The sequence below is a fragment of the Neofelis nebulosa genome, chromosome 8 (assembly GCF_028018385.1).
Source record: "Neofelis nebulosa isolate mNeoNeb1 chromosome 8, mNeoNeb1.pri, whole genome shotgun sequence".
In the NCBI taxonomy this organism is placed as follows: domain Eukaryota; kingdom Metazoa; phylum Chordata; class Mammalia; order Carnivora; family Felidae; genus Neofelis; species Neofelis nebulosa.
The window spans coordinates 12,183,755-12,199,711 of record NC_080789.1 but is presented as its reverse complement, the minus strand read 5'-3'; the positions used below and the strand labels follow the sequence as shown (position 1 = coordinate 12,199,711).

At 42.0% G+C, this 15,957-nt stretch overlaps 1 protein-coding gene across 31 annotated transcripts in view; it reads right to left on the bottom strand.

Annotated features, from left to right (window-relative positions):
* RBFOX2 (RNA binding fox-1 homolog 2) overlaps positions 1 to 15,957 on the bottom strand; it is a 287,236-nt gene that overhangs the window by 39,402 nt on the left and 231,877 nt on the right. For 25 of the 31 annotated variants that reach the window (XR_009265356.1, XM_058741415.1, XM_058741419.1 and 22 more), the window contains one exon: positions 1,712 to 1,858. Coding sequence is in view for 30 of the 31 variants with exons in the window: in XM_058741415.1 (XP_058597398.1) it covers positions 1,712 to 1,858 (147 nt within the window). In the remaining variant the exon portion in view is untranslated. The remainder of the gene's footprint in view (positions 1 to 1,711; positions 1,859 to 15,957) is intronic. The other 6 variants (XM_058741416.1, XM_058741418.1, XM_058741429.1 and 3 more) reach the window with 1 other exon arrangement.

Below are 15,957 nucleotides of genomic sequence, written 5' to 3'. Positions count from 1 at the left end.
CCCAGGCGCCCAGTGTTGCCTGGATTTTGAATCAGACTTTGGGAAGTGTGAAAAAAATGAAAAGAGCGAAACAAATCATGCTTTCTTATTGGGCTGAAGCATTACTATCTGTATCAGAAAACATGTCCTAAGAGCCCACGTTTTCTAGAGTAAGACTTCTGGGCTCGATTCCAGTTTCATCGCTTAATAGAACATTAGGGAAATAAAGGAAAGAGGAAACTGTCTTATTTTGGGTAGGAGGGCATTTAATTTTACTTCTAGGACTATCCAAAAAACTAAGATTTGAGTGGTGTTTTAGAGTTTGCTTCCTTTTACATTTTCTAATGCGTCCTTATACCATCCTGCTGGCGAGGGCTGCCTTCCTTTAATGGTTAAGGAAAACAAGGCTGAGGGAAGCCATTCGTCAAGTCTGCAGAGCTAAGAAAATGGAGCATGGAGTCCCTGCTCTTTACCAGTGCTGTCCTCCCGAGACAGAGCTGCTAACCGGGCAGGGGAAGACCGAGCAACCCTAGCAGGTGTCCCTTGCAAGGAGAAGTTTTTGCGCGGGCACCTAGCAGCCGTATAGGATAACACATCTCAAGAAATCACTGATAACCGGCCTAGGCAGCTCTTTAACGCACACAATTTTTCTGACTCCAGAGAAAACACGCTTGCAGCACATGAGAATATACTCCATTTTCACCAATCTCCAGAGACTAGGATTCCGTATTATTTCTGTTCAGTAGAGAACCTTCAGTAGAGTCCACTAGAGAACTCATACTCCTGGGAAACTTCCTCTTAAATATAACCTAAATTCTTTACGCTGCCCTTTATGGTTTCTGTTGCTCTCTCTCTTTTCTGTGGAGATGAACAGCTGGCTACCATTTTCTCTAAAAAGGTTCGTCAAGTACTTCAAGAACGTTATTAAATCTCAACGCTGGCCTTGGCTTCAGTGTAGAAAATACTCCAGGTACTCAGCGGTCAGTGACAAAACTGTGCTCCAGGGTCTTGTCACCACGAAGAGGCCACAGCCGAGACTTCAAGCGGGGCACCTGCTTTTCTGCCAAAGCACCGTGCAGCTACAACAGCAAAGGTTTTTTTTAAACCATGAGCTCTCACTCCTACGTCAAGAGCCTGCTCGAATTAAAGCAGGCAACAACACATGAGCCCAGAAAAAACCCGAAGATTTCCAGCAGCCATTCACTTTCCAACAACTGAAATCTTTGCTATTCTACTTTGTCTTCATGATGGCGATTCCGGGAGGAAGCGAGTGGCTGGAAGAACACGTCAGAGGGAGCAAACTAACCCCCTACTCCTGATTTTTAGACATTGGTCTTGACGCGGTTGAGTTATGAGCAAGGAAGTAAAAGCAAAACATAGGTACTTTCTGCTTCCCAAACATTAAGTCATTGAGCTCGTAACACTCTGAAAGGTAAGGATTCCTGTCTCTTTCCTGATTTTAATACTGAATGGCTCAAGTCCCACAAAACCCCTTGGTCCCGGGCAAACCGGGTTGCACGGTCGCCTTGTGTATGTGAGAACCTGCACAGCCATTGTCTAGGATGACAGGAGTGATGGCACTAGGTGACGGAAGTTCCTGAAGACTGATGGAAACACTGATTTACCTCAATCTGTCTGCAGTCTTATCCTAAGGTCCTGATGACTTATAACACGCCTGGCAGATCACATTAAATTGTCATTGTAAACCCACAAAGGGACTTCAGAGACTTACCCCAAACATCTGTCGGAGGTCGGGGTCCCGGAAGCGGAAGGGAATATTAGAGACATGCAGCCGTTTCGGGGTAGATTTGCTCTCTGAGTTCTCACTACTTTGTGTCTGTGACTGCTGGCCGTCTGTCTGTGCGCCCCCTTCTGTCTGCTAAGCAAAGAAACAGACAACGTTGAGTGGAAAAGAAATATGATTACTTCACAAGAATTGTGTAAAATAATGAACATTCCCAGCCCCAGTCGTTCTCAAACAATCTTTAAGCAAAAATTACAAGTTGTCCCTTCAGAGGGGAAAAAAACCGAATCAAAATGTTACCTATGTTCAAACTGCTATAGTTTACAAAGAAAATTTAGGTCTTCTGAGTATTTGCAGTACATTAGTGAAATGGGAGAAAACCAAAATGCTAAACAGAAATACTAAATACTAATGCCCAAGATCACATGGAGATCCGTTAGGTAGGAAAGACATAAAAACCGTACCATTAGTCTTTGATTCTTAGTAGAGTTTTCCATGTCTGAAATCTTTCCATTTTGAAAATGAAGAGTTTGTTATACTTAGCTGAGGTGATCACTGTGTTTTTGGTCTATCATTTCAGGAAACAGGGGAGTATTTTCATGTTTCGTTCCCTCTATGAGTTCCAGAGTTTATGACTACCGGGTTACCAAAGTATAATATTCACAAAGAGGAGACACCTAATGACAGTGGGCATTTGGTTTCAACCTGAAGGAACCCAATCCGCACGCTCCTCCTAAACCATGTGATTCCAGCTGACGTCAGCACAGGGACCCCAAGCTCCTGCAGCCCAGAGCAAAGCCCCACTATACAAAATCTGCCGGGACAGGCTTTGTGGGCCCTGCGTAACCTACTAGACGCGGGTAAGCGCTAGGTCAGTGTGTACAAGCGTGGTGTGCACTTTTAATCCTCAATCTCTTTTAAAGCAACACCCCAGACATTTTTTCCCCGATAAATCCTTGAAAAAGTGGCTATGCTGAGAAATACTTTTGACCATTATCTAACGGGTGTGATACATTCTAGGTATTCAAAACACATTTATTCTGAAGTATTCATCTGGCAATTTAGGAACCTTGTGTTTTTACTATTCCCTATGAAGTGTCTGCCAAACTGGAGGGCTCGCTGTGCTGATGAAACCAACATACTTTTAAAACAAGAGTGGAACTCGCTGTTCTTATTATCTCAAGTGAGTTACAACTGAGTCCCTAACAGATTCTTCTGAGTGACGCAGAACAGATCCCCTCCCTTTGACCCAATGTTCAAGTAAAAGAAACTGTGAATCACAGATACTTTTGGCTCAGAGACATTACCAGCCAACTTGAAATGAAGTTCGAGACTTTAAAATATAAAAGATAATCAGGAATAAACGTGGAATAAATGCCAGCTTTTCAACTGTCAATCTAAGTGATGGCAGCTTTTATCTCATTCCATTCAGGCCTTGCAGATGGCTTAAATATGCAATGATTCATGTGATATAAAAATAGCAGAAAAGGGAAGGGCCATGAAGCAATGTTCTGCGAAAGTGTAAGGTTTTCAATCACCAATCTGGGCACAATGCAGACTAAACAAAACAAATTCCATTTCAAAGATGAAATTCACTAAGTTGCTAAAACGGCATCACGGACACCAAAGCAATAAGCATGAGCATCAATTACGACTAATGCTCATTCAAGCACCTTCAGACTTGCCTCTTACATCTCACAGCTGGAGCCCATAAAACTATTTCTTCAATCAAACTTAAAACTTTTTTTTAATGTTTATTTATTTTTGAGAGAGCGAGAGAGACAAAGCACGAGTGGGGGGAAGGGCAGAGAGAGAGGGAGACACAGAATCCGAAGCAGGCTCCAGGCTCTGAGCATCAGCACAGAGCCCGACATGGGGCTTGAACTCACGCACTGCGAGATCATGACCTGAGCTGAAGTTGGACGCTTAACCAACTGAGACACCCAGGTGCCCCTTCAATCAAACTTTAAAACCACCAGATCTTATCTGCAGGGGGTCAGTGTTTCACTCTGATAAAAGCCGAAAAGATGGACTCTAGCTCCAAACCAAAGTTTTATATATAGCATCTACATGTTATTCAGGTAATCTGTAATATATATGTGAGGTGGCAGACGAAATGAAAACGAATGATTATTTCAAAGTATGTTGCCCAAGGTATTTGTTACTTAACGTTTTTACAGCCTTGAAGACACAATTTAAGAAGAAGATTAGAGGTCAGACTGGATAATTTTCTGGCCTTGTAGTTCATACCCACGTTTTAAAAAAATATAAAGTCTTTAATTTCAGGGACATTTGGCAAGTTGAGAAATTAACATTTCCAAAATTCTTAAATCTTCTGATTTAATATAAATTTTAAAACTGAAGTTTAACATACATAGATACAAATGCACAAATCATAAGCATGAATGAAATTTCACAAAGAATATACAAGCATGTAACCATCAAACCAGATCAAGCCAACAGAACACCAGGAGCATTCCAGTCACTGTCCCCTTGTGAAAGGGACTCACTGCCCTGACTTCTAACTCCATAGATTAGTTTGGCTGTGAAAGATAAGAAAGAAAAGAAAAGAAAAAAGAAAAGAAAACGAAAGAAAAAAGAAAAGAGGAGAGGGAGGAGAGGAGAGGAGAGAGAGAGAGAGAGAGGAGAGGAGAGGAGAGGAGAGGAGAGGAGAGGAGAGGAGAGGAAAGGAAAGGAAAGGAAAGGAAAGGAAAGGAAAGGAAAGGAAAGGAAAGGAAAGGAAAGGAAAGGAGGAAAGGAAAGGAAAGGAAAGGAAAGGAAAGGAAAGGAAAGGAAAGGAAAGGAAAGGAAAGGAAAGGAAAGGAAAGGAAAGGAAAGGAAAGGAAAGGAAAGAAGAGAAAAGAGAGAAAGAAAAGAAGGAAGAAAGAAAAGGAACTACACAGCATGTACTCTTTTGTTTGCCTTCATTTATTCTGTGTAATACACATACACACATTATTGTAATTCATCTATTCATCTATTTTATAACATACAGGACTTATTCGAGCTGCTTCCAGTTTTTGGCTATTAAGGATAATGTTCCTATAAATATTCTTGTGACATTCTTGTCTTTTGGTGCGCACAAACAGCCATTTCTGTTGGGTGCATATGCATCCAGGATTTGCTGGGTTAAGGACACGTGTAAGTTCAGCCTTAACACACGTTTTCCCAAGTGGTTGTACTAACTTATACTAACTGTGGATAGCTGCAAAAATTCTAGTTGTGCTTAGTATCGTCCTTTTCATTGTAACTATCCTGGTGGAAGGCAGTGGCATTATATGGTGGCTTTAATTTGCTTTCTTCTCTTTAAATCTGCTTTCCACTTACAGAACTTTGTTGAAAAATGGGAACTCCTTGTTAAATAGCAACTATTTCTTGAGTGCATACTATAGGATAGACTCTTCCGTAAGCCTTTTAACAATAGTTAATACTTACATAGTGTTTACTATTTGCCAGACACTGGCCTACATTTTATGTATTTTAATTCATGTAATGCTTGCAACGACCCTAACATGGCATTTTTGTAAACATGAGAATGTAGGAGGTCCTTTTTTTTTTTTTTTAATTTGAGAGAGAGACTGGAAGAGTGCCAGTGGGGGGGGGGGAGAGGGAGGGAGAGGAAGGGGGGGAGAGGGGGGGAGAGGGAGGGAGAGGGAGAGGGGAGAGGGAGAGGGAGAGGGAGAGGGAGAGGGAGAGGGAGAGGGAGAGGAGAGGGAGAGGGAGAGGGAGAGAGAGAGAGAGAGAGATTCTTCTCTCATGGGGCTCGATCCCACAGCCCCGGGATCATGACCTGAGCCGAAATCAAGTCAGACGCTCAACTGGCTGAGCCACCCAAGCATTTCTTTGGGTGGTGCCGTTTTTTTACCCCACTTTTCAGATGAGGAATCTGAGAAACACAAAGACCGCCTAAGCAGTGGATTAGGATTCAAACACAGGGAGTTTGGCCCCCGAATACATGCTCTTCACTACTATGTCATGTACTGTCTTTCTAATCCTCACAATAATCTATGCAGCAGGCACTATTCTTATCCAATTGACAGAGGCAGAAAGTAAGGCACAGAAAGATTAAGTAGGTGCCCAAGGTCACACATTAAGTGGCAGAGCAGGAACTGAGAACTAGGTGGCGGACTTTCACGTACTAAGTATCATCCTGGCCAGCACGACACCTGCACTCTTCTTCTCATTAGAAGGGAGAGCACTTGTGGATCCCACTCTCTTTCTCAGCGCCCTCACCTGGAGGAGCAAGACTTCCTCGGGGCTAGAGACAGGCAGGAGGGTAAGGGACAGGGAAAGCTATACAAGAGTGACACGTATTCTCGATCTTGAGGGAAGAGAAGCAGGTCAGCCCACGAAGGGAGTAAGGCAAGAGAAAGAAAACCTGCAATGGCACACTACCAAACTGATACTCAAAGGGGCTGAAAAGCAGATTTCTGTATACAGTGGACAAAGGAGTAGGAAATGTACATTGAATGTAATTAAGCCAGATACTTCCCATTTGACATCCTTAACATTAAGTTACCTCAATATCAACTACTAATTGTTGGAAACAGACAAATCAGAGAGAAAAAGTGACACTTTTTAGGCTGTATCTTTGGTTTTTTTTTTTTTTTTTTTTTTTTTTTTATTTTTTTTTTCAACGTTTTTTATTTATTTCTGGGACAGAGAGAGACAGAGCATGAATGGGGGAGGGGCAGAGAGAGAAGGAGACACAGAATCGGAAACAGGCTCCAGGCTCCGAGCCATCAGCCCAGAGCTGACGCGGGGCTCGAACTCACAGACCGCGAGATCGTGACCTGGCTGAAGTCGGACGCTCAACCGACTGCGCCACCCAGGCGCCCCTAGGCTGTATCTTTGTGAAAAGTGGACAACTGAACTGCTCTGAGAAAAACCTCAGTGTACACCATAGTTTGCTTTATTTTCTTTTTAAAAAAAAAAAAAAAATTTTTTTTTAACGTTTATTTATTTTGAGACAGAGAGAGACAGAGCATGAACGGGGGAGGGGCAGAGAGAGAAGGAGACACAGAATCAGAAGCAGGCTCCAGGCTCTGAGCCATCAGCCCAGAGCCCGACGCGGGGCTCGAACTCACAGACCGCGAGATCGTGACCTGAGCCGCAGTCGGACGCTTCACCGGCTGAGCCACCCAGGCGCCCCAGTTTGCTTTATTTTCTACTGTTAGCTACTGAGCAGCTCTCTTGACTGTACAACCAACCTCCCAAGGTTCTGTTCTTCCCTTCTGTGGTCATTTTCTGACCTAATTTATTCACTGGCAGAGGATGAAAACAGAAGGGGCTAGAGTCTGTGCCCTGAGAGTTCACAGCGAGGGCTGGCAGCGGCACTGCTGGCACCCTCCTGGGACTACCGTCTACATATCTACTCTTTAAACAACCCAGCTGCTCCAGTGGGGTCTGGCTGTCTGTATATACCGCACAGGAGCACAGGGCTTTTTATACCGAAGAGCGAGCGAGATTTTAAGTCTCAAAGCCGCAATCTAGAAATGAGAACTAAAAACGTTTTGGTTTGATTAACTCACACTTTTCAAATTCTTGTAACTGCGAAACAGATTTTCTGACTTCTCTATGAAACAATGGAAATAAATCTTACTGTATACTGTGAACAAATGTGCTGGTATGGCCTGGAAGAGAGTTGTGGGCAATACAAGATGAAGTATTACTGCACCAAGTCTCTATCGGAGTAACACTTAACATGTAATCCAAGATAGTAAGGAAGGTTTTGATTAATTCAGGAATAAAATTTATGGATTACCCATTTTCTTCAAAATTTATTTTTCCTTTTGTTTTCTGAGAGGACTTCATTTCTTATTTTTGCCTATGTGAGGCTGATAGGGAGGCAGAGGAAAAGAGAAAACTTAATTCAGCACAGTAAATTTCTTGAGAATCTGATTCATGTCTGAGAACATCTACTGAATCAACCCATTTTAATGATAGTTTGACTGGGTATAGAATTGGAGGTTGAAAAAAATTCCTTTAGAACTCTGAAGGCAACTCTCAACTGTTGTGTAGTTTCCAGTGCTGCTGTTCAGAAATCCGAAGGTGCTCTTTCTCCCCATTCTCTCTGGTTTGGAGCCTGTCCAGTGTGTCTAGTGTTCTAAAATTTCATAGTGGTATGCTTTAAGGTGGGTGGGTGGGTGGGTTGGTTGGCTGGTTGGTTGACTGATTGATTGATTGATTGCTTATTTATTTTTCCCAAGATTTTACTTAAATTCACATTAGTTACCATATAGTGTAGTACTGGTTTCAGGAGTAGAACCCAGTGAGATTCACAACTTACACATAAAACCCAGTGTTCATCCCAACTGATGCCCTCCTTAATGCCCATCACCCATTTAGCCCATCTCCTGCCAACCACCCCTCCAGCAACCCTCGTTCGTTCTCTGTAGTTAAGAGTCTCTTATGGTTTGCCTCCCTCTCTGTTATCTTATTTTTCCTTCCCTTCCCCTATGAATGTTGGATAAAGGGATAGTATCCAAAAATCTATAGAGAAACTTGTCAAACTTAACACCCCAAAAAATAATCCAGTTAAGACATGGGCAAAAGAGGGGTGCCTGGGTGGCTCAGTCGGTTAAGCATCTGACTTCAGCTCAGGTCATGATCTCACAGCTCTGTGAGTTCGAGCCCCGCGTTGGGCTCTGTGCTGATGGCTCGGAGCCTGGAGCCTGCTTCGGGTTGTGTCTCGTCTCTCTCTGCCCCTAACCCACTCACATTCTGTCTCTGCCTCTCTCAAAAATAAATAAACATTAAAAAAATAATAATAAAAAAAAAAAAGACATGGGCAGAAGACATGAACAGACATTTCCTCAAAGAAGACATACAGATAGGGCTAACAGACCACATGAAAAAATGCTCAACATTGCTCATCATCAGGAAAATACAAATCAACACCACAAGGAGATAGTCAGAATGGCTAAAATTAACAACTCAGGAAACAACAGATGTTGGTGAAGCTGTGGGGGAAGGGGAACCCTCTTACACTGTTGGTGGGAATGCAAACTGGCACAGCTACTCTGGAAAACAGTGTAGAGTTTCTTCGGCAAGTTAGAAATAGAACTACCCTATAACCCAACAATTGCACTATTAGGTCTTTGTCCAAGGGATACCAAAAATACACAAAAATACTGATTTGAAGGGGCACATGCACCCCAATGTTTATAGCAGCGCTATCAACAATAGCTGAATTATGGAAAGAGCCCAAATGTCCATCGACCGATGAAGGAATAAAAAAGATGTAATGTGTACACACGTACACACACACATACACATACACACAATGGAATACAACTTAGTGATGAAAAAGAATGAAATCTTGCCATTTGTAATGACACAGATGGAACTAGAGTGTATTATGCTAAGTGAAATAAGTCAGAGAAAACAAATACCATACGATTTCACTCATATGTGGAATTTAAGAAACAGATGAACATAGGAGAAAGAAGGAAAGCTTAATGTGGGTTTATTTTAGTCTATTTGGCTGGTAATTCTGTGGCCTTTTTTAAGTTGGAAATTAATGTCCTTCAGTCCCGAGAAGTTTTCTTTAATTATCTGATGACTCCAACCCTATACATGTTGTCTTTCTGGAACTTGCATTATTAGACACTGGATGTTTTGGATTGGTCCTCTTAATTTTCTTATTGCTTTCTTTTATTTTCTATCTCTCTGCCTTTAGCTTCTATTTTCTGGGACATAGGTCTTTAATTCCTTATCTGAAAACTCTGGGGCCAAGGCATATCAGAATTCAGAAGTGTTAGGATTTTAGAAAGGTAATGGGTGTATAAACCATAATACAACTCAGTGAGACTTGGGACAGTGATATTCCTTTATGTGCATTCATGTAAGTGGGACAAAGATAGATGCAGGCTGTGAGTTCTGCCAATTTATGGAAAATCACCTGATTTTCAGAACATTTTTAGATTTTGTAATTGTGGATTAAGACTGTAACGGTAGACCTCTGCTTCTTCAATCTCATCTTCCAGCCCTCCAACAAAGATGTTTTTCATTTTGTTGCCATGTTTTTAATGTTCAAGGGCTCTTCTCTGAATCCCCCACTCTCCACCTCTTTTAAACTTCACTCTTGGTTTAGCAGATGGTGGTACCTTCTCTTCATCTCTCTGAGGCTACAGGTTATTGTTTTGGATTAGAAAAAGGTTCCTCTTATTCCCAATTTCTTTTTTGATTCTTTTCGTTCTGTTTTGCACGCTGTAGGCTTCCCTCAGGAATCCAGCTATCTTGGTTGTCTGCTCACAACTAAGAACTGAGTGGGGAAGGTAACTAAAAAGCCAGTAGTTCTGAATGACTGGGGTGCAGGGCCTGAGGACTTTGATTCATTCTAGTTCAGTTAGGCAAGCGATTTGTTAGGGAAATCCCTGACATGTACATCCTTACGTCTTTCCTCTTGACTAGGTCAGGCAGGCAGTCCAGGGAAGAGTCTCCCAGTTTTCCAACCAGAGCTGTCAGTTTCGGAAACTCCTGTGAAATTTCTGTGGTGTAAATGGAACAACTGGCTGAGAAGTAAGTTCATGTGGGTCTGCTGAGTTAGTCACTAATTGGGACATCTGCTTTCTAGCTGCCAGAATTATTAATTCCCCTGGTCCTGTAATTCTCCTGTTCTTATTGGTTTATAACCCTAAAATCACACAGACACAAAAACCATTTTTGGAGGACCCCAAATTAGATGGAGGTTTTCAAAAGTAACATGAAACGACCACACAGTGTCATGTGTCTATGCAACCCAGCTTATGTGTGTTTTGAGCGGACATGTATAAAGTATTTTGGCAAATACTGCTTTGCTTTCAAAATAACCTTTGTATCTCAAGAAGAAGAGCCTGCATTACAGCCCTTAGCCAACGCACACACGAAAGGCCGCAGGAGAGAAAGCAGAGACCTCGAAAATGAGACATGGTTATCAGCTAACGGCAAGTGTATAAATACACAGTGTTTTCCTTTCCCTGTTCTTCAGAGCCCGGAACTACTTCAGATGTAAGTTGAAGATGATTAAAAGATTTTGGGATAAGGAGACATGACAACTAATAGCAGTGTGGGATCCCAAACTGGATTTAGGACAGAAAAAAGGAACGTTAGTGGAAAAACTGGTAAAACTGAAGTAAGGACTCTATTTTGCCTTAACATTACTGTACCAACACTTCCTACTGCCTGGTCTGGAAGACTGTACTGTTATCTTTTTTTTTTTTTTCTAAAGTAGGCTTCCTGCCCAGCGCAGAACCCAGTAAGGGGCTTGACCTCATGACCCTGACATCAAGACCGGAGCTGAGACTGAGACTCAGATTCTTAACCAACTGAGCCCCCCAGGTGCCCCGAAAACCGTACTGTATCTGTGTAAGGTGTTGACACTAGGAGAAGTTAGATGAAGGACATCCAGAAATTTTTTGTGCTATTTTCGCCACTTTACTGTAAGTCTACGTTTATTTCAAAATAAGAAGTCAAAAAGAAGGGAAAAGGTATTTGGAGATGTCAGATCCTAAACCCTAAAGAATATTAAAACACCAAGAATGTCTAGTTGGTTTAAGGACTGTACACAGACATAAATGTAGGTAGGTACTTGTATCTGTATTCAACAGGTGGGTTGGACAACTTCTAAAAATCAGAAATGGGCTGAAAAGTCCATTCATTTCAAATTATCGCCATGGCAAAGGAAAAAAAAAAAAAAACCACCTAATCTGATATTACGATTATCTACTCCCAAATTAGGAACAGTTTTAATTTACATTTGTAAGTTACTCACAAAAGGTAAGCCACATAAAGTGCCATCCCCTGCGGCATTTTCCCTGAAGATCTCATCGTTTTGAGAACAAAAGGAGGATTCCTAGTTGGGTCCAATTTCTTTTGGGTGGGGGCTGGTCTTCAGTTAGGGTTTAAGTGGATCCTCTTCATAGGATGAATGACATATTTTCACAATATTGATTATAAAGTCGGTCACACATGGTGCGAAGGACAAGGTTCTAAAAACGGCAGAATTCCAGACTAAACTTATCCAAGGACAGTAGATCTTTCTATTAATTGCTAAAAGCAGAGCTGTCTTGTGAATTGCCATATAATTCACACAGCTTTGAAATGAGACAATTATTAACAAGAATTATGAATATAATTATTAGTTATGTGAGAGTATTCACATTGGTTCTGTTAAAGGAACCAGACTGTGTCCAAGAGGGAGTCACTCATGCCAACAGGCCCCAGTTGAGCAAACCAAAAGTGAACTACATTGCTTTGCTGGGCTCTCCCAGAAAAGCAAGGCCTAGGTCAACCAATCAGCACAACGTACCTGACTTGGCTCCAAGACTCCCCTACTTTCCAAATAAGGAAAGCAACCTTGCTTTGACCAATCAGCAAATGCCCAGTCCAACTTCCTTGTTCCTGCTCCTTCTGCCTATCAAATCTCTTGCCTTGTACAGCTCTTCTGAGCTCCTTTCTATCTGCTTAGATTGGATGCAACCCAACTCATGAATCACTGAATAAAGCCAATAAGACCTGTGTAATTTTAAATTTGGTTATAACAGTTAAAAATTTAACAAAAGTGAAATTTCATTAATTTTCCTACATTACATTATTTCAAATTTGAATGATTCAAATTTGTATCAACTAAGACTGTGATGTATTTTATACCCAAGAAAATCTAATGGAAAGATCATTCCCAAAGTAGCATTAGGCACATCTAAAGGATGTGTGTGTGTGTGTGTGTGTGTTTCAAAAATCATAGAACAAGGGGAGCCTGGGTGGCTCAGTTGGCTAAGCATCCAAATTTGATGTTGGCTCAGGTCATGGTCTCACAGTTCGTGAGTTTGAAACTTGTATCGGGCTCTAAAATGACAGTGCAGACCCTGCTTGGGATTCTCTGTCTCCCTCTCTCTCTGCCTCTCCCCTGCTTGCTCTCTAGCTCTCCATCTCAAAATAAATAAATAAGCATTTAAATTTTTTTTAAAAAATCATAGAGCAGTATTTCACAGTGGGTATAAGTTAGTTCTACAGGATATTACCTGGTATGTTGTAGAAAATGGCTTTCATGGTCAAATAAATATGGGAAATACTAGATTAAACAAAGTCAACAAGTTTCCTGTGAATTCTGAAGAGAGAACTCACCTTTCTCCTGAAACATGTTACACATGCAATTCATTCATTTATTTTTCTAAAGCAGGCTACAAAATTCACTTAGGAAAATACTGCTTTTATCAGGATGGCTCTTAGAGCAGTAGCTCCCATGCAGGTGAAGGAAGAAAATGGAGTAACAGAGAAGAGAATTGGATGGCCTATTAATTTGTATCTTTTTTTTTAAGTTTATTTATTTCTGTTAAAGGGGGGAGGGGCAGAGAGAGAGGGAGAGACAATCCTAAGCAGGTCCCATGCTGTCAGCACAGAGCCTGAAGCAGGGCTCGAACCTGGGAACCATCAATGAGAGCATGATGAGTCGAAACCAGGAGCCAAATGCTCAACCAACTGAGCCGCCCAGGTGCCCTTGTATCATTTTATAAATCGAGGTTGCCTAGAATGCCTTCTCTGAAATAATTATATAAAAACAGCCTTGTAGCTAATGCTTTTTGCACACTTACTATGTGCCAGGCATTCTCCTAAGTACCTGCTATTCATTTTCTCATTTAAGGCAAAAAATAACCCTATCTGGTAGGAACGATCATCACCATTTTTACAGATGAGGAAAATGAGCATTAGAGTAATAATTTTCAGATGGTTACACATTTAGCAAATGGAGGGAGCTGGTAGCTAAACTCAATCTGATTTCCAGGGCTCCAGCACGCTCCCTCACCACAACCACAATATTATATAATAAAAAGATGTTTTTTAAAACAGCTTTAAACACTTTTTTGTTTTTTTTCCTGATAATATTGTAGCAAGTGGGTTGGGTTACTTTTCTTTTTTTTACATTGTATTTATTTTTGAGAGAGAGAGAGAGACAGAGACAGAGACAGAGACAGAGAGAGACAAAGACTGAGCACAGGTGGGGGAGGGGCAGAGAGAGAGGGAGACACAGAATCCGAAGCAGGCTCCAGGCTTCTGAGCTGTCAGCACAGAGCCCGGTGCGGGGCTCAAACCCACGAACCGTGAGATCATGACCTGAGTCGAAGTCAGTTGCTTAACCGACTGAGCCACCCAGGTGCCCCGGGTTACTTTTCATCATGTCATTTTACACTGCCTACAACCCATGTTGACCCACCATTAGCAAATTTTTTTTTTTTTTTTTTACTTTATCTTTTGAGAGAGAGAGAGAGAGAGAGCAAGCAGGGGAGGAGCAGAGAGAGAGGAGGAGAGAATCCCAAGCAGGCTCCGCGCTATCAGCACAGAGCCCGACGTGGGGCTCAAAACCATGAGCCATGAGTGAGATCATGACCTGAGCTAAAGTCGAGAGACAGACACTCAACTGACTGAGCCACCCAGGTGTCCCGAGGTTTGTTAGCATTTAAAGCATTTTTATAAATATTTATAATGGAGTATGTGATAGGTTAAAAGTGGGTGGAATTAGATCATATGAATTCCTTCTTAAAGAGTAAAATGCCCTAATGTGATTTAATATTTTTCTAAAAAGTGAAATCTTGGCCCATATGCTTATTTACTGAAAATCCGGGTATTTCACAGTGCTAAACGAACATGCTAATAGGCCCATTTATCATATGTTGAATACAAAATTATTTTATCTAATGCCACCACCAAACACAATTTTTTAAGGCACGGAAAACTGAAATTGCATCTGTGTAGAGCAATTCCCTACTCAAGAAAGATTACTTTTGGATTTAGTTATTTTAAAAAGAAATGCTTAAGGGGCATTAAGCCACCTGGGTGGCTTAATCAGTTAAGCATCCGGCCTCGGCTCAGGTCATGATCTCACGGTCCGTGAGTTCAACACTCAAGCCCTGCGTCGGGCTCTGTGCTGACAGCTCGGAGCCTGGAGCCTGCTTTGGATTCTGTGTCTCCCCCCCCACCCCTCTCTTTGCCCCTCCTCCACTTGTCCTCTGTCTCTCTCTCTTTCAAAAATAAATAAAACATCATAAAAAATATAAAAGAAAAAGAATACTGCTGTGACAACCCAAATTCTGAGAACCTAGTGCTGTTTGGTCATTTAAATATAAGCAAAGCTTTTTTCCCTTTTTTTTTTCCAGTTAACTAGTAATTCAATTTTCTTTAGAAAATATCTAGTTCCTTTTTCTCAGTGGGTCAAAGTGCTATAAAAAGGGAATTACAAAAGGCATCATCTCTACATGTAATATCATCATAAACTGGTATCACCCTGTGAAATAAAAACCACAACAAGTCACTTATTGTTTTTAAACCGGGAGTAAGAACTACAGAAAAAGTTTGTATATAACATAAAACAGTGAACACACAGATCACCTCAATTAAAACCTTCATCCTTAACTGAATGTTTAATATTCTAATGTACATTTCAGAATGAAAGAAATCTGTATGTTCTAGTTGGAGTTCTTAGGCTTAAGGTCAAAGAATGAGTGGAAGCTAACAAGACCATCCCTGTGGACACCCTTTATTTTCTGTAATTTGCATGGGGAGGCAGGAAAAAAGCATTTGACTGAAAGCAGATTTCCTGAGTTCTGGCTCTGTCACTGGCTGGCTGTAACGGTCTGCGTTCAAGAATCACCATCCCCAACTCTGTGTAGTTGCTGGCGGGGGGGTGAGGATAGCAAATGAATGAATGGATCACAAGGCTAACGACAGTAACAATGTGCTGAAAGGTGTCTTGGGCGTCATGGCCCAAAGGGCAATTTTCTCTGCCCGAGAGTATCCACGCCTGGCTCTGAGTGTGGTTTTCTGCAGCAACTCCTGCATCGTCACGCCAGCCTGCAGTGCGCTCGTGGACCCAGCTCTGCCACCGCCCAGCGGCTCACGGGCACCCCCACTCTGCTAAACTGACAAGTGTGGATGGTTCGTGTCGGCTCCACATCAGGGCCTCTCCTGGAAGAGTGGACAGCCGGGTGAATAAATTCCTCAGTCCCAGGCCTTCTAAGTCTAGCTCGGAAACAGAACGTGCTAATGATAATTTCTACGCTGCAGGCTGAGGGTAACATGGCCCCACGACGCACAATGTGAGACCAAGATCTAGGCCCCATTCTTCCCATTATGTTCCAGAAATCCTCATCTGGGCCAACGGACCCACGTTAAGGGCTACCACTTCTCGGCTATGTGATAGCGGGACACCCCTCCCCAGGGCACTTGCAAGTACGGGGGTCCGTGGTTAATTCCGTGGA